This window comes from Gloeophyllum trabeum (assembly GCF_000344685.1).
Source record: "Gloeophyllum trabeum ATCC 11539 unplaced genomic scaffold GLOTRscaffold_00006, whole genome shotgun sequence".
In the NCBI taxonomy this organism is placed as follows: domain Eukaryota; kingdom Fungi; phylum Basidiomycota; class Agaricomycetes; order Gloeophyllales; family Gloeophyllaceae; genus Gloeophyllum; species Gloeophyllum trabeum.
The window spans coordinates 1,551,469-1,572,084 of NW_006920415.1; the positions used below are offsets into that span (position 1 = coordinate 1,551,469).

General features: G+C 54.1%; 5 protein-coding genes across 5 annotated transcripts; 4 read left to right on the forward strand and 1 right to left on the reverse strand.

Annotated features, from left to right (window-relative positions):
* Positions 1-2,990: 2,990 nt before the first annotated feature.
* On the forward strand, positions 2,991-3,608 carry GLOTRDRAFT_138666 (uncharacterized protein; the record flags this gene model as incomplete). The annotated part of the gene is made up of 3 exons (XM_007867775.1): positions 2,991-3,015; positions 3,085-3,217; positions 3,269-3,608. 3 exons carry the CDS (start codon positions 2,991-2,993, stop codon positions 3,501-3,503), a joined length of 393 nt encoding a protein of 130 aa, XP_007865966.1. The 3' UTR covers positions 3,504-3,608.
* Positions 3,609-4,751: 1,143 nt separating this feature from the next.
* Positions 4,752-9,134, forward strand: GLOTRDRAFT_121307 (uncharacterized protein; the record flags this gene model as incomplete). The annotated part of the gene is made up of 20 exons (XM_007867776.1): positions 4,752-5,241; positions 5,301-5,319; positions 5,376-5,582; positions 5,639-5,682; positions 5,745-5,757; positions 5,807-5,875; positions 5,930-6,102; positions 6,164-6,292; positions 6,347-6,422; positions 6,474-6,546; positions 6,659-6,709; positions 6,777-7,081; positions 7,136-7,410; positions 7,469-7,481; positions 7,531-7,587; positions 7,639-7,725; positions 7,782-8,134; positions 8,198-8,378; positions 8,453-8,729; positions 8,793-9,134. 20 exons carry the CDS (start codon positions 4,752-4,754, stop codon positions 8,895-8,897), a joined length of 2,997 nt encoding a protein of 998 aa, XP_007865967.1. The 3' UTR covers positions 8,898-9,134.
* A 545-nt stretch (positions 9,135-9,679) lies between these two features.
* On the forward strand, positions 9,680-13,791 carry GLOTRDRAFT_121308 (uncharacterized protein; the record flags this gene model as incomplete). Its single annotated transcript, XM_007867777.1, has 20 exons — positions 9,680-10,202; positions 10,263-10,281; positions 10,337-10,543; positions 10,600-10,643; positions 10,703-10,784; positions 10,835-11,007; positions 11,069-11,197; positions 11,251-11,326; positions 11,381-11,453; positions 11,508-11,516; positions 11,567-11,617; positions 11,668-11,972; positions 12,023-12,297; positions 12,356-12,368; positions 12,418-12,474; positions 12,533-12,619; positions 12,671-13,041; positions 13,102-13,282; positions 13,340-13,616; positions 13,690-13,791. The coding sequence occupies 20 exons, from the start codon at positions 9,680-9,682 to the stop codon at positions 13,789-13,791; spliced, it is 3,054 nt and encodes a 1,017-aa protein (XP_007865968.1).
* A 1,286-nt stretch (positions 13,792-15,077) lies between these two features.
* On the reverse strand, positions 15,078-17,073 carry GLOTRDRAFT_111057 (Fes1-domain-containing protein). The gene is made up of 4 exons (XM_007867778.1): positions 16,754-17,073; positions 16,664-16,691; positions 15,874-16,182; positions 15,078-15,819 (listed from the first exon to the last, which is right to left on the reverse strand). The coding sequence occupies exons 1-4, from the start codon at positions 16,967-16,969 to the stop codon at positions 15,212-15,214; spliced, it is 1,161 nt and encodes a 386-aa protein (XP_007865969.1). The 5' UTR covers positions 16,970-17,073; the 3' UTR covers positions 15,078-15,211.
* A 415-nt stretch (positions 17,074-17,488) lies between these two features.
* Positions 17,489-18,999, forward strand: GLOTRDRAFT_76168 (NAD P-binding protein; the record flags this gene model as incomplete). Its single annotated transcript, XM_007867779.1, has 9 exons — positions 17,489-17,541; positions 17,590-17,685; positions 17,743-17,783; positions 17,845-18,055; positions 18,125-18,424; positions 18,479-18,511; positions 18,559-18,642; positions 18,707-18,789; positions 18,849-18,999. Exons 1-9 carry the CDS (start codon positions 17,494-17,496, stop codon positions 18,997-18,999), a joined length of 1,047 nt encoding a protein of 348 aa, XP_007865970.1. The 5' UTR covers positions 17,489-17,493.
* Positions 19,000-20,616: the final 1,617 nt, after the last annotated feature.

Below are 20,616 nucleotides of genomic sequence, written 5' to 3' on the forward strand. Positions count from 1 at the left end.
CTGCAGGAAAGGTCCTGGTGTCAGCATGGATATACAAGGGAGAAAGATACGGTGTTGCACATAGCAACGGGACGGTCCGGCTACGTCCTATGTATACGTGCCGGCGGGACATTGTGCGCAGCGGGAGGAGACATATCGGGCGGTCACGATACCATCCAGGCTGCTCCAAGAGAGCCAGCGTACAAACGGGAGTAGCAACAGCCCGTTGCTACTGGCGTGTTCAGTGACACCTGCTTGTCTCTGCCCACAGGTTCAAATACGAGGGATGCCGCACACACAGCGCCTTCCGTTCCCCTACTTGCTAACGCAATGGGAACCCGGCGGCGAAACTACACCCAGAACACAAGTGTCTACCGACGGCACGTCCTCGGCCTCAAATCCGTACATTATACAACCCGTCCGTGCACACACGACCGAAAGACTGGATAGATGGACTCACCGATCACAAGCCCTAGCGGGACCTGCGCCATACGAAGCCGCCTCAAGCGTTTCGAGCGCGTCTGCGCACGGTAACCCCTCGCCTCTCCAACGGGCAGTGGGCTCGCATCCAACCGAAGTCCGGCGTCCCAGTCCGGGGGAGTCTCTGCGGGGTGAGGTGGCTGCCTCGCGAGCAAGTCATGGTAAGCTGAAGATACCGAGGGAGAGGAGTGCAGGATCGAGTCGGTCGGGTGCGTGTGAGTCGTCGTAGTCGTCAGTGTGACTGTCGAGTGGGAGGACAGCGTGCGTTGGTGCGCCCCTCGCCCGTGGCTGTGGCTGCCACTGAGCGGGCGCGACCCGCTGCTGCTGCTATTGGGGCTTGCGTAGCCCATCTCCGGACTGAACAGGGCATTGTGGATGTAGACTGCGGCCATCAAGCTGGCCCATAGGTGACGACTGCCCCTCTCTAGACAGACAGACGAGCAGGTGCTGAAACCGCCGGGGCGACTTCGCTTCAGAAACGAGTAATGCACGAGACGAGGAGAGAGAGAGGAAAGAGGAAAATCGTGAATTCGTTCGTGAGGGCGTCTAACGCGTTGTTGCTCGCCGTCGTGCCCCTGATTTTATTCGAGCGTCATCAGGAAATGAGTACGCAAATAACGGCACGTCGTTAGGTCCCCAAGCCCGTTTTAGCTGCAGGAACGACTCTCGCTGAGTCGTGGGCGAATAGGGGTTCAGCTTGGCTGCCCGCCACATTTTTGGACCGCTTCTTTCGCTTTGAGCAGCTTCTCCAAAGTGCCGCAACGCCGGCCTTGTGTCTAGACCCCGCCCTTCGCGGTACTTTATTTCCTTCCGCGACATACTCATCCAGCCTCGCACTGCAGCACGAGTACTGTCTATGTTGAAACTTGCGCCTTATTTTCTGCAGGCCAGGATACATAACATCGAAATATCCAGCCACTACGGAATGCCCCATCAATAGCGCCGCCAGATAGACTCTGCCTATGAAGTCATTTGACAGGTTGATTTGAGATCGATGTACTTTATTAGCAAGCCGCCGGGACCGCCCTGGTCCGCGCCCTGGCGGCTGTGCCGAAGGATTCAGACGACGAGGGCGCCGGACGGCGGCACTGGCATCTGACAAAGTGAAAACAGCGCCTGACATCATCCTCGGGCTCTGAAACTATCGATAGGTGGCTCGATATAATGCTTTGACGGCGCACGAAATGATCTACCAGTGGAACACATTTGCCTGCTATCGGGTGCAGAACGGGTGTAGACCGGGGTTAGGGCAACGGGGAGGCGTCCGGACATGAAGAGGGGATGAAATACGAAGGCCGGCGTTCCGTACGGCCTTTGCACCAGGACTTTGGGCACGCGTTTGTGGTATATGTGCGGAAGATAGATTACTGGTTTTCTCCGCGTCGCGCCGTATGAACCAGAGTTTCTAGGTCTTCAGTTAGACATAAGTACGATGGTCGCTTATCTGAAAGCCCCTGTAATCGCCGTAGGAGTATATAGGAAGTCAAGGCGTGCGGTCTCAGGTCACTACTACAGACTAGTAGTAGCATCGTCGGGCGGAGGGGCGATGAGCTCTCTGGCGATAAATGGAGACATTAGCGAGAACACACGTCAAGCACAGCACTATTCGAGGTAATCCTCCTCGTAGACCCGTACATCGCAAGTGCGCCGGATCAAACTGCATAAGACTAGTAGGACCAAGCAGTTATAAGACTCACCGTATGTAGACGAATCAATACAAATTCTGAAATACAGGAGGTCGACGAGGTTCCGGAAGTTATGACGATACACGGATGTTACGCACTAGCAATAGGAGAGAGGTACGATATATCCTGAAGATCCGGAGAGCCCGAGACTGCAATTGCATGCGTACCTGCCTGAGAAACATCTCGGACCTTTGGAAAGCAAGTGAGCTGTAATGCTGAGGAAAGTAGCATGAGGCATGGACCTACCCTAGACACTGCAGGCCTTGAGGATCACCACGTTGTCTGCCACAGACAAAGACTGTACCGTGTACGGAAGTCAGAAGCACTTCATAAATCTGCGTCAAGGTTTGAGTTATAGTCGAGAGGTGAAGGTGGCAAATGAAATTATATATCACGCGGAATTGTGCGTTGTCAGGGCACTAGGAAACTAAAGCTCCCGATAACCTGACGTCTGCTCAGGATATATATCTTGCATGATAACAGTTGTAGGGACAAAGGGTCTAGGGGATTATCTTGATTTGCTCTCATACCTAATGGTCATGTTGATCTATCTGAGGGCCCAAGTTTGGTGGCAAAAAAAAACAACTCGGACGTTTACAAGTCGATATTGGTTCAGAAGTCAGGAAAAAGGGTCTGAGGATTTTCAGCTTACTTTCTACATAGTGGGCTAAATCGACACAGTGGCGAAGTCTGGCAGTGGTCTCCACGAGCAAGCGGGTGAGCAAAGGACTATAAGTTTGACTTCACCACGCCACCGTTCTTCCCCACAAACAACGACAAATCACGGCCCTAAGCGGCGCAGGTCACCTCACAACAGATACACCAATACCACCACCTTCGTCTACGATGGCTCCTCCTATGGCTCCTGGAGGTACGCTAGGCTTTCTACTACGATGGACTTGATACTTCACTGACATTTCAATGCTGCTAATAAGTCCAGAACCGCGCAAGGCGCCCAAGCCGCAGCCCATGGGCAACTTTCCCTTGGTCGTCCTGCTGACGGTTTGTATGCTGTGCATACTGTTCGTGCTGTGGCGGAGAGCTTCGGAGCTCAGGACGGTGGTCTCACATCAGTGTGTTCGCCTATTTGAGCTGTTATTGCGTTGTCTGACCGCAAAATGCAGATTGAAGACGTGGTCAGGGAGAGAAGGCAACATACGACTGTCAGAAGATAACGCACCGCCTGCGAGGGAGTTTCTTGATGATGACTATGATGATGATAACGCTGGGCTAGAGGATGATGAGCCGCTTGCGTATCGCGCTGAACAGCTGCGTATGGCTGGGACGCCGCGGCCAGATGGAGTCGAGCTGACTGAGCAAGGAGCGCCCCTGCCAGTGCCGCGGAAGGTTGCGGCTTGATGATCGTCGGATACTTAGAGAAGGGACATTTCTGTACGTATCCGGTGTAATATGCATCCATGCACTTCAGATATCTTTGTTTTTCAAAGAAAAACCCTATTTACGCCGCCAGGTAGCCAAGCTCCACCGATTCTTGCGAGTCTCTTGAGTGTGCGTTACAGATACTAGTTAGCGTGAAAGCAAACGATCTCGGTCACCTAGAGGAAAGTCTCCCAATCCGTGCTTGGGGTTCGCAGAACCACCGTAGCGAGTGGCTCGTTTTATACTCTCTTGCACTCTTCTCCCGGCTTCTAGGCAGCAAGATGGTTTCCACCACTCCCCAGCGGCCACACACGAATCTAACAAATTCTCTTATGCAGGCCTCCGGATTCTGGCGTCTGCAGGGAGAGGACCGAAGCATGTACTGCATGCTCCGCTGCACCAAATTTCCCAAGGTGTCATGTAGGTGTATGGATGGCGGCTTGCATTGCTCCCTATTCTCTCAGTGCTCAGGATACCAGTATGTCCTCAAATCCTGCTGATACGTGGGCCTTGTTATTTAGGGGAACTGCTTCATTACCACTCTCCTCTCCTGACCGTTGTTCGCCGCTGTGATACACTCTGAACACGAAGTGCAGCAGTCACGGTAGGACAATCGCCGCTCATGGCTGGCCTAGCAATTGCCTCCGCGCCCCCGTTTCCCTGTACGTCAAGCGTGGCTCGCCACCTACGCTCATTCTGGGCCTTTTCGTTCCGCCCGCTGCATTCCTTTTCTCTGGTGGGGAGGTGTAGCCGGCGTATGTTGTGGCAGCCTGGCAGGAGGCGCTGAGGTGCGGGTCATGGTTTCGGTGCCGGAGACTTTGCCGCGACCGGCCCGTCGCGGACCTGAGCGTCCCCCGAGGTCACCGACCCAGCGTTGCGCCAAGTCGCTTCGAATCCCTTGTACTCTTAGTAACTCTAACTTACCTGCGTCTCGTTACAGGAGTCCCTTTATGATAAGTCGGCTCTGGATATGCGCCTCCGTTCTCACGGTGCTCGCTGTATTCCCACTTCTGCTTTTCTTCTGATCTCGTCGCGCAAAGACTGTTAGAAAACAACAATGTTCCGGTGTACAGCTGGAACATCCTCATCAGAGAAGTCAGGGCGAGTTTATCACGAGCGGGATACTCTGACCAACGCCAGCGGCCCGCTGCCGTGTTCGGATTTATATTTCAGTGAACGGGCTGCAAGCTCGTACAAGGGCATCATCCTACCATTCATTCATTTACGATGTGGGCAGCGTACGCGTCGTGGAGCGTCCTGCTCACCCTGTTCACCCCGGCGGTGCGCGCGATTGGACAGGCGACCTGCGTCTCGTTCTCGCCTTCCTCGGCTTCGTTTGCAGTGGTCAGAAATGGCACCGCTGCAACGATTCTACTCTCGTCTGACGATTGGCCCGGAGTCCAGCGTGCTGCCGGCGACTTCGCGACGGATGTGCAGCGCGTGTCTGGTGTACTGCCGACTCTAGCTAACTATACCTCTGGCTCTGGTGCCAACTCGTCTGCACCCATCATTGTTGGGACACTCGGTCATTCCTCGTTGATCGCGCAGGTCGTGAATAATACCGGACTGGACGTTTCCTCTATTGAAGGCCAGTGGGAGGCCTTCTTGACGAGGGAGGTGCAGAACCCGCTTCCTGGTATTTCCAGCGCATATGTTCTCATTGGTGCGGACAAGCGAGGGACTATCTATGCGCTGTATGATCACTCTGAACAAATGGGTGCGTCGCACTCATGTTCATAGAGCTCCGTACAGGCGGTTGATTTATGTATATCTCAGGCGTTTCTCCTTGGTACTGGTATGACTCATTAACTGAGACGATGGATGGGGCCGACAGCACTGATGCTTTCGCAGGTGGGCGGACGTACCCACCACACCCAACTCGGAAATATACTTCGCCTCCTCGGGCTGCCAGCACGGCGCACCGACTGTCAAGTACCGCGGTATCTTCCTCAACGATGAGGCACCGGCACTAACGAATTGGGCGATTGAGAAGTATACCAATGGTACAGGCTCGGCCGCCACAAACTCCCCTTTTCAGTCGTCCTTCTACACTAGCCTGTAAGTGATCACCTTGGTTGGGGAGACGTACGTGGAGCTGAAACGTTCCCGCGTAGGTTCGAGTTGCTGCTCAGATTGAAGGCGAATTATTTGTGGCCCGGTAAGCGATAACGTACTCACATCGCATCATACCGAATAAAGTAACGACTTCTCTTGCACCAGCAATGTGGAGCAGGTATGCCTGTCGTACTTACTCGACATATCCTCCCTCTGACTGTTTGTAGTGCATTCTACGTCGACGACCCTCTTAACCCCTACTACGCCGACCTGTACGGCATTGTAATGGGGACCAGGTGCGCCTGATTGTCGTTGAAACGATGAACGAAGGAGTCTAATGCCCACCCTAGTCACGAAGAACCAATGACGCGCTCCACGCCCGTCGAATGGAACATCTACGGAAGCGGCGTGTGGGATTACAGTGTTAACCAACAAGCAATCTACGATTTCTGGGTGCAAGGCGCTGAGAGGTCAAAGGAGTACGAGACACTGTATACCGTCGGTATGCGAGGTGCCGGTGACGGTGCGTATTTTTCTCTTCCTGCCCCTACGGACAAATGTTTGATAAAGGGACTTGTCTGCAGAGCCTTTGGCAGAAGGACAAAATATTGAGCTCTTGGAGCAGGTTGTCTCGGACCAGAGGGGTATCCTGGAGACGGTGTTCAATGGAACTGGGAAGACCATCACGGAAATCCCGCAGACGTGGTGCTTATGTCAGAACACATATCTCATGGGTGAATTCATGTCACTGACTGTTGTGTGCACAGACAAAGAGGTCCAGGGATACTACGAAGACGGGATGACTGTTCCTGACGATGTCACGCTCATGTGGACGGACGATAAGTAAGCGGATCATCCCTCGCTATCGATAAGCATACATGCTGATCTGTGCAGCTGGGGGAATATCCGACGCTTGCCTACGTCCAGTGAGATGAACAGGACTGGAGGTGCGGGCGTCTACTACCACGTAAGCGATATACCGCTCCGTTCCTTCGACGTCTGACTGTCTTCAACGATATTAGTTTGACTATGTACGTCCATTACGTCTCTCGGTGCAACCCGATAGTTGAATGTCGCAGGTCGGAGGCCCGCGTAGCTACAAATGGATAACAACTACACAGATATCTAAGGTGAGTCACTCATGCCTTCTCGACCACATTGTTCTTGCTGTCCATTCCATTTCTTACACCGCGTCAGATCTATGAGCAAATGTCCCTCGCCGTGGATCGAGAAGCCACTCGCATCTGGATCGTCAACGTTGGCGACCTGAAGCCTTACGAGCTGAACATCGAGTTCTTCATCACCCTCGGTTATAATTCGTCTGTGTGGAATCCCGACAACCTGGACAGCTTCGTAACAAGATGGGCCGAACGAGAATTCGACGTCCCGGCTTCGACGGCTTTACAAGTCACGGGCATGATTGGAAACACCACCAGGATGACTGCAAGGAGGATTCCTGAGTTGATGAACTCTACGGTCTATACCTTGACGGACTACCGGGAGTGAGTGATCTGTGACATCGAAAAGATCCTTTAAGGGGCTGATCTCCTCTCAAGGGCCGATAACGTGATGTCTGAGTGCCAAAGCCTTATCCAACAGTCGACGCAGATATACAACTCACTCTCGGCCACATACCAGCCCGCGTTTTATGAGCTTGTGCACCACACGGTCCTCGCTAGTGCCACTCTCCATCTGATGTGGATCTACGCTGGAGTCAACAACCTAATGGGCTCGCAGGGCCGTTATGCCGTGAACACGTACGCGGATCTTGTGGAACAACTGTTTGAACAGGACTACGATTACGAGGATCAATATCATACACTATTGGATGGTGCGTCTCCGGTGCCACACAATCACGTATTGGGTTAATCTGGCGGGAAATCTCACAGGGAAATGGGATCAGTGAGTGCTGCTGTGATGGCCTGGACACATCTACAAGACCCCTATGTAGCATGATGGATCAAACGCATGTCGGATACGTCTTCTGGGACCAGCCAACGACCAACAAGTGTGTCTAGCAGGGTCACGACTTACAGCATGACTAACCGCATAATCTTAGCATGCCCATGATAACTCGTATGCAGGCCAGAAAGGAGAATATTGCCGGTGTAATGCGTATTGTGCCAGAAGGCACCATGGGCGCGTGGTACGATTACTCAATATCCTCCCGGAGGATCTACCTTTTAACGCGCTGGTGCACAGGCCTGGCGATAACAAATACAATTGCGCCAACTGCCCTATAACCCTAGATCCGTACATGCCGTTCGGGAACCGGTACGTCGACATTGGCGCAGGCGGCCCGGCACCGTTCAGCTGGAGGGCCAGCACGAATGCATCCTGGCTCAACGTGAGCACCACGTCGGGGTCTATCGACACGAACAACTCGGAGACACGCGTGTATGTCAGCGCCAACTGGAGCCAGGTCAGCGGGGTCCAGTACGGCGCGGTCACTTTCAGGGCGACGACGCCCAATCCACCCAACCCGGGACAGACTGTGCTATCTCAATCGGTGTACTTCGTCGCTAATAACACTTCACCTGCCGCCGGGTTCTCAGGTTGGCGACCGCCCTTTTCTTCGCAGATATGGGAGGTAGACTGACCTCAGTGATTGGCTGTAGGGTTCGTGGAGGGAGACGGAGGCATCTCTATCGAAGCAGCTCATACGTCCCGGAACACGTCCGTAGCAGGCATCACCTGGAAGGAGATTCCGAACTACGGCAGGACCATCTCGGGCGTGACCCCTTGGCCGCGTACCGGCGACAACGGCGGTAACTTCACCGCAGGCACTGGGCCCAGCATGTGAGTCTAAGCACTGCGGGAACTGCATTGCATATCGTGAGTTGGGCTCGCTAATCGTTCGTCGCTATCTTCAGTGAGTATGACTTCTATAACTTCAATACCATCAGCCAAACCGGACGTGTCACTGTGACGACGTACGTCTCGCCATCACTGAACGCGAACGGCGACGATCGCCCGCTGGGTTTTGCCATCGGTATAGACAATGGGACGGTGCAGTCGGAGTACTTTGTCCCATATGCGACGCCAGGGCAGCTGCCGCCTCAATGGGACGGCCTCGGCGGCTGGGTAGCGGACGCGATCATTCCGGTGGCGACGACCTTCACGATCGCACCTGGTGCCCATACTCTGAAGGTCAGTTCGGTAGAGCGTTGCCTGTTGATAGCCATTGATTACTGATTTCCTTTACCGGTGCAGATTTGGATGATCGAGCCCGCCGTCGTGGTCCAAAAGATTGTCATTAATACTGGAGGACTGCGGTACAGCTATCTCGGTCCTCCGCAGAGTGTCACGGTTGAGTAGCTCGGATGAAGGTTCATATATATTCTTCCCACGTTCTTTAACTTTCATTCTATTCGGACAACCGCCGTATACCCGTAGTGTTCAGACGCAGTGCGGACAATGTGCGTCGCTGCCGCTCGTTTTCTTTGATTGTTCTGGCACCGACTATATGTTTGTCTGTTACTAAGTATACCCAGCTGGCATGCATCACGGTCCTTCTTTATACCCTGAGCGCAAAGGTCCAGAAGCTGATTCGCGCGTTTCTGCTTGAACTGATCATGAGCTCATAGCTGCTCATAGCCACATAAACCTAAGTGGACAGTATACATACTATATGAGGTAGGCACCGTCGTGACCCGGGCTTGTTCTTCCGAGTGTTGTTACATGTCTATGTCGCGCTGCGATACTGACGCCCTGTGTAGCGGTGAGCTAATAACAAAGCTAATTATAGCTAGTTTCCGCCATTGCCCGTCTGACTCTCAAGCGCTAACTTTACCCTGAATCTTCACCTGTCTTCGCACCGTTCTCCCTGTTATTTCATTCTTGCGAGCTTCAGACTTGTCTTCTGACCGCGTCGCGGCGTTGCGGAATATTTGGACCCCTTATAAAACGACCCTCCGGTCTGCAGCCTCACCGAAGTATAAGCCCCGAAATTTATCCATGGACACAGAAGCCAGGGCGAGCTGATCACGAGCATGCTCGGGGATACTTCGACGAGCAGCAGCGGTCCGCTGCCGCGGTCATATTTCAGTGAGTGGGTGCAAGATCGTACACGGACACCGTCCTAGTCCTCGTCCTTCACGATGTGGGCAGCGTACGCGTCTTGGTGCGTCCTGCTCACCCTGCTCACCCCCGCCGTTCGTGCGATTGGACAGGCGACCTGCGTCTCGTTCTCGCCATCCTCAGCGTCTTCCGGAGTGACGTCGTTTGCGGTCGTCAGCAGTGGCCGCGCTGCACCCCTCCTGCTCTCGTCTGATGAATGGCCGGGCGTCCAACGTGCCGCGGGCGACTTTGCGGCGGACGTCCAGCGCGTAACTGGTATATTGCCTACCCTAGCCAACTTCACGTCTGCCTCTGGCTCAGGGAGCGGTAGTGGGAGCAGTGCGCTTGCACCCATCATAGTCGGAACTCTGGGCCAGTCTTCGCTGATCGCACAGGTTGTGAATAATACCGGACTGGACGTATCCTCGATTGAGGGACAGTGGGAGGCGTTCTTGACGAGGGAGGTGCAGAACCCGCTTCCTGGTATCTCCAGCGCGTATGTGATGATCGGCGCGGACAAGAGGGGGACTATTTACGCGTTGTACGATCACTCTGAGCAGATGGGTGCGTCGCAATCACTGTATTAGCGCTCCGTACAGCCAGTTGATAGGATGTGTATCTCAGGCGTTTCTCCCTGGTACTGGTACGAAGCGTCCACTGAGAGTAAAGGTGGGGCGGCAGTACTCATACTTTCACAGGTGGGCGGACGTACCTACCACGCGCAACTCGGAAATATACTTCGCCTCCTCTGGCTGCCAGCATGGCGCACCGACAGTCAAGTACCGCGGTATCTTCCTCAATGACGAGGCCCCAGCACTGATGAACTGGGCTATGGAGAAATATACCAATGGAACGGGCTCTGCTGCGACTAACTCGCCCCTGCAGTCACCCTATTATACAGGCTTGTGAGTGACTACTCTGTTTGGGTGACTCTGATGGGGCTGCAACGGCTGCCGTGTAGGTTTGAGTTGCTGCTCAGACTGAAGGCGAATTATTTGTGGCCTGGTAAGACGGGAGGTATTCATATCAAAATGTGCTGAATGTAACACGTTCCCTTCCACTAGCAATGTGGAGCAGCGCATTCTACGTTGACGATCCTCTTAACCCGTACTATGCCGACCTGTACGGCATTGTGATGGGAACTAGGTGCGTTTCTTTGTCATTATCAAGGGGCAGGAGTGTAATGCCCATCCTAGTCACGAAGAACCAATGACGCGCTCCACCCCCGTCGAGTGGGACATCTACGGGACTGGCCCATGGGACTACAGCGTCAACCAGCAGGCGATATACAATTTCTGGGTGCAAGGCGCTGAGAGGTCAAGAAACTACGAGACGTTGTACACCGTTGGCATGCGAGGCGCTGGTGACTGTGCGCGTCTTGCCATTTATCATGTGAAGACGGATGTATTAATGAGGGAACATGGCTGCAGTGCCTTTGGCGGAAGGACAAAACATTCAGCTATTGGAGCAAGTTGTCTCGGATCAGAGGGGCATTCTGGAGAACGTGTTCAACGGAACTGGGAAGACCATCACAGAAATTCCGCAAATGTGGTGCTTATGTCGGTACCCGATTATGCTCATTAGGATTATATCTCTGACTGCTATGTGATAGACAAAGAAGTCCAAGGATACTACGAAGACGGCATGACTGTCCCTGACGATATCACGCTAATGTGGACCGACGACAAGTAAGCGATCCCTTGGTGACATCGGATGTGTATTGGGCGCTGATCTGTATGTAGTTGGGGAAATATCCGGCGTTTCCCTTTATCTAGTGAGATGAACAGGACTGGCGGTGCTGGTGTCTACTATCACGTAAGCGGCATGTTACCCTCTCAGTTCATCTCTGATCCCGTGAGCCAATGCTAGTTTGACTATGTAAGTCTGTTACATTTCTCAGTATGACATAGTATAGACGGATGGCACAGGTTGGAGACCCCCGTAACTTCAAGTGGATAACGACTACGCAAATAGCTAAGGTGAGCTGATCTCGGGTACTCATCCACCATCATTCCTCATACTGCATTAGACCTACGAAGAAATGTCCCTGGCCGTGGACCGTGAAGCCACCCGTATTTGGATTGTCAACGTCGGCGACATGAAGCCCTACGAGATGGATATCGAGTTCTTCATTACCCTCGGCTGGAACTCGTCCGTGTGGAACCTTGATAATCTGGACAGCTTCGTGACGAGCTGGGCTGAGCGGGAGTTCGACGTGCCAACTTCAACAGCTCTTCAGATTACTGGTATCATCGGGAACTACACGAGGATGAACGCGAGAAGGACGCCGGAGTTGATGAACTCCACGGTGTATACACTGACTGACTACCGGGAGTGAGTGATACAAGAGGGGGTTCTTTGCGGTACTTGATCGTCGTCTTCAGGGCCGATACGGTGTTGTCTGAGTGGCAAAGCCTTGTCCAACAGTCGACACAGATATACAATTCGCTCCCGGCCGCATATCAGCCCGCGTTCTACGAGCTTGTGCATCACACGGTCCTCGCTAGCGCTAACCTCAACGCGATGTGGATCTACGCTGGAGTCAACAACCTGATGGGCTCCCAAGGCCGTTACGCGGTGAACAACTACGCAGACCTTGTGCAAGAGCTGTTCGAGCAGGACTATGAGTACGAGTATCAATATCATACATTATTAGATGGTGCGTTTTCCCGTGCAACGTTGACAACCATGGGTTTATCTGAGGCTAAATTTTATAGGGAAATGGGATCAGTAAGTATCCGTTGTGATAGTCCGGCGGATGCATCCTAACCCTGTTTAGCATGATGGATCAAACACACGTTGTATACGTCTATTGGCAAGAGCCAACGACCAACACGTGAGGCCACCAGCATTGAGAGATTAGAAAACAAAACACACTGACCGTTCCGTCGTAGGATGCCCATGGTGACCCGGATGCAAACTAAAAAGCAGAATATCGCCGGCGTGATGCGCGTTGTTCCAGAAGGGACCTTGGGCGTTTGGTACGGCCCATATACTCCCCCGGAGGCTTAGATTAACGCGCTCGTCCGCAGGCCCGGCGACAACCAATACAACTGTGCTCAGGGTTACAGCTGCCCCAACCCGACCATGACCCTGGATCCGTACATCCCGGTCGGAAACCGGTACATCGACATTGGCGCGGGTGGCCCAGCGCCGTTCAGCTGGACAGCTAGCACAAATGTATCATGGCTCAATGTGAGCACCACATCGGGATATATCGACAGCAATAACTTGGAGACGCGCGTATATATCACCGCGGATTGGAGCCAAGTCAGCGGGCTCGAATACGGGATGGTAACGTTCAATGCAACGACACCAAATCCGCCCACCCCGGGACAGACCGTGCTATCCCAGCCGGTGTACTTCATGGCCAATAACACTTCGCCAACGTCTGGGTTCTCAGGTCGGCGTCCTCCGTATCGGAAGATATGACAGGTAGCTTAACTTGCGTGATTTACTGCAGGGTTCGTAGAGGGGGACGGAGGCATATCGATCGAAGCAGCTCATACCTCTCGGAACACGTCTGTCGCGGGCATCACCTGGACGGAGATCCCGAACTACGGCAAGACCGTCTCGGGCGTCACTCCTTGGCCGCGCACGGGCGACAACGGCGGCAACTTCACCGCTGGCACTGGCCCCAGCATGTGAGTCCAACTACTGCTAGAATTGTGCGGTACATCGTTAATTGTCGCTCTTCCTAGCGAGTATGACTTCTACAACTTCAACACCATCGGCCAAGCCGGGAACGTCACTGTGACGACGTACGTCTCGCCCTCGCTGAACGCGAACGGCGACGACCGACCGCTGGGCTTCGCCATCGGTATAGACGACGCCACACCTCAGTCGGAGTACTTCGTCCCGTACGCGACGCCAGGCCAGCTACCGCCGCAATGGGACGGCGTCGGCGGCTGGGTAGCGGATGCAATTATTTCGGTGCCGACGAACTTCACGATCGCACCTGGTGCGCATACGCTGAAGGTTAGTTGGTATTATGCTGTCTCTTCATCTCGGCTACTGATTTAGTCCTGCTTCTCCTTTCTTCTTGCCGTAGATCTGGATGATCGAGCCTGCAGTTGTGGTCCAAAAGATTGTAATCGACACTGGAGGTGTACGACCGAGCTATCTCGGTCCTCCTGAGAGTATTACAGTTTAGGGGATGGAGTGGGCATGTAAAATATGTTGAATTTACATGACCTGGGGAGACTCGATTTGTGCTCAATCTGCGTCTCAGGTGGATGAGAACTAGGTGACCGAACCCTTCCTGAAGCAAATTACTGCTATTTGCGGAACGTAAGGCGGTGCGCCACTTTCGAGGCGCGAGATGGCCTCCGGACAAGAACAATCCATAGCACCTGTGGCAGGGCTTGGATTGACTCAAAAATTTGTACATGGGGTTTTCAATATAGAAAATGTGGTAGCGAAGGAACAGCGACATCCGGCCCATGAGATGTCCGTAGACTAAGGGTGCTGTGGAGGCATTGTAGGAACAGTAGCCGGTCCATTAAAGGGGGAGAAAGTGTCACATCCATTGAATACTTCGTACACAGACTCAATGTATGTACGGAATGTCGAATTAAATCGGCGAAGCCCAAATAATGTACACTGACTGTGTGACATGCCAGTTACTCCTCCTGGACAGTCATTTAGGTGCAGAGCTTCTCAGAATTTGTAGGGTCTCATAAATTTACAAAATGCTCTAAGATGACTTTTCAGGATCATATTGAACCAGATAAAAAATCACTGTTCCCCCAAAGCCAACGGTGCCCGACTTATTCCCGAAGGAGGCACGACGCGTCCAGATACCGTGACGTCACGAGATAAATGAGTTCCCACGAGCGCGCCAGCGCGTCTCGGGCAGGGCTCGGGCACAGTTCTCGAGTCTCTCAATCGTTCGCTCCGTCCCCAGACTGCTTTATGAATACTGCCCGTACGTAGACATATACGAATAAATTTTGAGTAACCCGGTATGAATTTACGAGACCCCTACAAATTCTGAGAAGCTCTGCACCTTTAGCTAAATGACTGTCCAGGAGGAGTAACTGGCATGTCACACAGTCAGTGTACATTATTTGGGCTTCGCCGATTTAATTCGACATTCCGTACATACATTGAGTCTGTGTACGAAGTATTCAATGGATGTGACACTTTCTCCCCCTTTAATGGACCGGCTACTGTTCCTACAATGCCTCCACAGCACCCTTAGTCTACGGACATCTCATGGGCCGGATGTCGCTGTTCCTTCGCTACCACATTTTCTATATTGAAAACCCCATGTACAAATTTTTGAGTCAATCCAAGCCCTGCCACAGGTGCTATGGATTTTTCTTGTCCGGAGGCCATCTCGCGCCTCGGCCTTACGTTCCGCAAATAGCAATAATTACACATACAGATAGATCGTTTGTGACAGAACGACTATATCATAGTATATGTCTGTGAATCCACTCGTCAGACCTCAAAAACGCGATCAGTTCACGGTAACGAATATTATTTAAATAGTACGGACGAGTCGGTATTCCCAGTAATCTGCCTTCATTAGACTACACCGTAACTACAATACCATCCATAACACCCATTCACTCAAGTGCACGCAAAAGCACCCTCAACTCATCCTCGCCCAGGCCCCACCGCTCGCCATCCCGTCCCTCCCGCTCAAGATACTTCCTCAGCTTCTTCTTTTCCTCCTCCTCGAACCCGCCCCCGCACGACATCACGTACGTGGTCAGCAGCCGCACGACCTTCTCCTCGAAGTCCGCGTCGCCCTCGTTCTCGCCGTCTTCTCCGTGTGGTACCGGTGACACCAGTGCGTTGATGAGCGCGGGGAGGAGGGCCTTGCTGCGCAGGGCGGTGAGCGTGGGCGGGGAGGTGTTGAGTGCGGAGGGGTCCGCTTGGAGGGCGGCGTGTGAGTTGGGGTGGACGGGCGCGGAGGGGGTGTCGGGGGTGTGGAGGTTCGGGTTGGGTGTGGACGAGGAGGTGGACGATGATGAGTGGAGAGTCAGGGCAGTGGAGGCGGATGATGTTGAGCTTGTCGGGAGTTGAGACGGACTCGTAGTTTGAACCTGGGGTTCGAGCTGGGGTTGGGGCGCAGGTGCTTGTGCTTGTGTTTGTGCATGTGCCGACTCATTGGGAATGAGCAGGGCATTGATCAGAAACGCCGTTTTCCTGCGAACAGTAATATCTGAATCTAACCGGTAAACCCATCAGCACAGCCGCCGCGAGCAACACTCAACCTACGCACCTTCGAGCGCACTCCGCAGCACCTCCCACCCGCCCGCCTCCTCCAACTGACGCACCGCGCTCGCATTATGCTTGAGGATCCCCGAGAGCGCGTACACGGCCTTTGACCTTGTCTGCGCGGGCACGCTCGGCGCGAGGAAGGACAGGATCGTGGGGAGTGGCGACATCGCGAGGAAGACGTTCTGCGCGGCGGGGTTGTTCTGCACGGCGGTGCCGATCACCCAGAGGACTTGGCGCTTTATCTCGTCGGTCGACCCGGGGGAGGTGAGGAGGTCGTGCAAGGGTTGCCACATTTTCAGCTTTTCGAGATCTAGGGAGCGAGGGGGTAAATGTGGGTATGATACGTATTGGGAGGAGACAACGGGGTCAGTGTTGTGCAAGTCAAGGGCATGTCAATGACGTCGACGACCGGTGGGGGACTGCACTGGTCGTTGGCTCGGACACCCGCGACTATCACAAGCTGGCTCATGACTAGCCCATCATATCTTCAGTGAGGCAGAGGCTCGGTGAACAATGCAGGACTCGACTGTTTCAATTCACAATCTCAAGGGATCACTGCAGTTCTTTAGCTTGATTCTGTCCTCAACGATGCTACGAAGGGATGGCCACGAGCCTTCCTCCGGATGAAGGTCCGACAAAGCGCGACCGCGGCCAGGAGAATTCTGCCATTAGCGATATTACTGCAGCCAGCCATCGGGGAGGCCTTGAGAACAACAAACCCAGAACAACAGGACTTGCTGTGTGACCTGTCCGACCGGACAACACTGGCCCCTGGTTCTGCAGTAACTCACCATTCGCATTGTCAATACTCTCAATCAACTAGACAACCACAACGTGCGTCAGCCAAAATCGAATTACAAGAGAAATGTAATCCCATATACCATCTCGAAATCATCCAAAGCCTGCACCCGTTCCTCCTCACTCCGCCCCTCGTCCACCGCCACCGCCAGCTTCTCCTTCATCTGCTCCGCGTCGGGCTTCCCCAGGATCATGTCGATAATCTCTGGGTCGAGTTTCTTTGGTTCTGGGCGCGGTGCGGAGCCATCTTGCGATGGTGCGCCGGCATGCTCGATACTCCAGCGTAAAAGGGACTGCATTTTGAGTTATTCGTTGGTTCGTGGTCGTACGCAGATGATACAGCAGAGAGACAAAAGAAAAGATGTTATCGATACAGCAGGATGGGGGATAAAGTAAAGATACAAGAGCAAGAAAGACTGGAAGTGGAGAGGTGTATATTATGCAGCCTTCAGAGGAAGGTGCTCGAATGAAGTAGATATTGCGTCCCGATTTGGAAATACATATTATCCAAATCAGGCAACGCTTTGGGATATGTCGAGATCAACCCTCAGATCTCCGCCGATTCAAGTTAGAGCACTCATATGCATCCTCTCGGCTGAAAGGTAGCCTGAACACGCATTACCACTCAAACTATATTTACGCAATTAACGCCCCTACTGTGATGCGCGACACTGTAAAAACTTTGACTCGCGAATTGTTTATGTTTAGCAGCGGAACACTCCCTCTACTTAGCTCCCTTTAGTCATCTGAGCCGAGACGTCATATAAGAGCACAAGCACAACCGCAAGACGCAATCTACCGCTGCCTCTCTGAAGCCTGTACAATGGTGTCAAATATCCCTGCCATGTCTCGAGAGTATCGGCTTGCAAAGGCGAGGCGTATTCAATAGGCGTCGTGGACTTACACCAACCTCCCATAGAATGAAGGGATCCAATCGCTCACATTGCGTGAAGCGCCGGTCCCTACCCCCGGCGACAAGGAAGTCCTAGTCAAAATCCACGCCGTCTCGCTGAACGTACGTCGCAAGCCGCCTCACATTCACTCACAGTTGGCAAAGCCGCATACCTCGCAGTACAGAGACCTCCTAGTAGCCAACAACGCGCACCCCTTCCAGTGAGCCACTCGCACACTCCTCCAATCTCCCTCTCCCCAACCCATACCCACCCAACCGCAGCAACAAACCGAACCTCGTCCCCGCCGCGGACGCCTCCGGCACGGTCGTCGCGCTCGGGCCCGCCGTTACACGGTGGCGCGTCGGCGACCGCATCTCGTCCAACCTCGCGCCGGACCACATCCACGGCGACGCCGGGCCCGGCGGGCTCGGGCCCGTCCTGGGCGGCAGCGTCGACGGCGTGCTCACTGAGTACCGCGTCTTCGCCGAGCACGTAAGTACGCTTGCATCCACCCTCCCGCCGCGCCCGCGACATACTGTCACGATGCCTATGGCTATGCAGAGCCTGGTGAGGATCCCCGCGAACCTGACGCACGCGGAGGCGGCGACCCTACCGTGCGCGGGCGTGACCGCGTACAACGCGCTGCTCGGCCCGCGCCCCGTCAGGGCGGGAGACACCGTGCTCGTCCTTGGCACGGGCGGCGTGTCGGTCTTCGCGCTGCAGATTGCGCGCGCAAGCGGGGCGGCGGTGATCGTGACGAGCGGCAGCGACGAGAAGCTCGCACGGGCGACGCAGCTCGGCGCGACGCATGTTATTAATTACAAGAAGACGCCGGATTGGGAGGAGGAGGTGCTGCGTCTCGTGAGTGGATTCATTCCCTGCGTAGGGATCGCGGTGTTGACGGGATGGGCGGAGACGAATGGGAGGGGGGTAGACCATGTCATCGAGGTGCGCAGCTCACTTGGGGATGACTGCGTTGGTTCACTGCGAGAAAGGTCGGCGGCCCCGGCACCTTCGACAAGTCCATCGCCGCCGTGCGCATGCAGGGCAACATCCACGTGATCGGCTTCCTCGCAGGGGTGAGCGCCCTCCGTCAGGATCCACGAACGTTTGACCTCAGAATGACGCTTACTCCGCACCAAGGCAGCCGACGTCCCCAACCTACCGATGAAAATCCTGCAGAAGGGTATCAACGTGCGCGGCATCCTCGTCGGGCCGCGTTCCTCGTACGCCTGCTCCGCCGTTCATCCATGGGAGAACAGGGACGCTGAGCGAGTGACTTCAGGTTCGAGGAGCTGGTACGGCTCGTCGAGGCCAACGACGTCAAGCCCGCGGTGGACAGGGCGTTTCCGTTCGAGCAGGCCAGGGAGGCGTACGCGCACTTGCAGGCGCAGAGGCACGTCGGCAAGGTGGTCATCCAGGTTGCGGAGGATTGAGTGTTTCCTGGTATGAGATCGGTGGGCCTGTGACTTGTATTAGCACGAAGTGCGGACCATAAATGTGCTCTCCGGAGGGGGGCATCAGCAAATGTTACCTGGTGGGCATTAGAGTAATCCATGCGCATGACCCGGGCTGCCGCTGGGCGCCTCACTCGTAAGATAAGCGACTGACCAGTTCCGCTGTACCCGTGCCTGCATATTCCAAGCTGTGAAGACCAATCCTGGTAGCACCCACCACAAAGACCCGCCGTCATCCGTCATACTCCTCGGCGCCGCCAGTCAAACGAGGGGGTGTAGTCCGCCCTTCTTTGACATGGTCACGTCTGAGATCGTATGACGGACACTCGGCCCAGATACCAACGCCAGATACTGCATGCAACCCAATACAACCCGGAGAAAGTTGGCTCGGGGTCCGGGGGTCGAGCAAATGACAACCGTAATATCCGTCTTCCAGGCTCTGGACGTAGTGTTGTCCAACTGCACGCTCCGTGTATGAGAGCGTCACAGGCTGTCGAAAGGGAGGAACTGAAGGTGGCGGAGGCACTCGTTCGATAACTCTGCGCAGTCCGCTACATAGTGTGTGGTCTAGACTTGTACACGGCATTTCCTCAGTACGTCCGAGGATGCGGGCAATGGGGCGTTATCGGCTCACCTTCATCGCAGCCTGCAAGTCTGTTTCGAACAAGGAGCACTTTCTAATCGACACTTATGCTGGTCTTGGGCAATACGACCCCTCGAAAAAGCAATCCCACGGCTTGCTAAGACAAGTCAGCACTATTGGGTGTATAAGCCCTAGTGGCTGCCCAAGCGTCTGCTGTGTGGCCTAACGGGTCTGCGTTGCGGCTGTAGCTCGTAGATCTGGGTTCAAATCCTTAGGACTGCAAGTTTGGGTTAGGGTAGGTTAGGGTAAGTGGGGGGTCCGGGGGGGAACCCCCCGGTTGGTTAAGGTTCGGGTTAGGGTGAGGTGGTTAGGGTATGGGTTACAGGATATCGATAAAGGGGGGTTCCGGGGGGGAACGCCCCGGGTTGGTTAAGGTCTGGGTTTTCATATAAAATATGCTCTGGAAGTGATTTGATATGCTACCCTGACCTTAGGACCGTCTCCTAGCGTCGGGAACAGTGACAGCCACGGCGCTTGCCATATTTGTAGTGCTTTGTCAGCTTATTCGTGGGATTGTTATTTCGAGGGGTCGTATTGTGCAAGTTCTTATGCTGGATCGACGCGTCCACTATAAATTAACATAATTGGCGGTTCTGATGTCCGACGCGGCGGAGTTTGAAGCATCAGAAAATCATTCAAAATGCTTTGCGATGTGTCCGTACTTCGTCTTTGCTTCGTCTCGTCTGCTTTTTGTCGCGGTGAATGGGTTGCTGCAGAGAGTATTCACGCTCCAGAGGTGGGTGTTTTACTTAGTCATTCATTGCACTCTGCGACGTCTTCCCGCTCGCAATGATGATACCCATATCGACCTTTACCACATTCAGAACTACACATGTAGACAAAACCGTTTGTTTCAGCCTTGACTGATCTATCCTGCCCACCCACCCGTTCTGCGTTTCCTTGCATCTTTCTGACCCTTTACCACAGGTCTGTTACCCCACCGTGATCTCTTC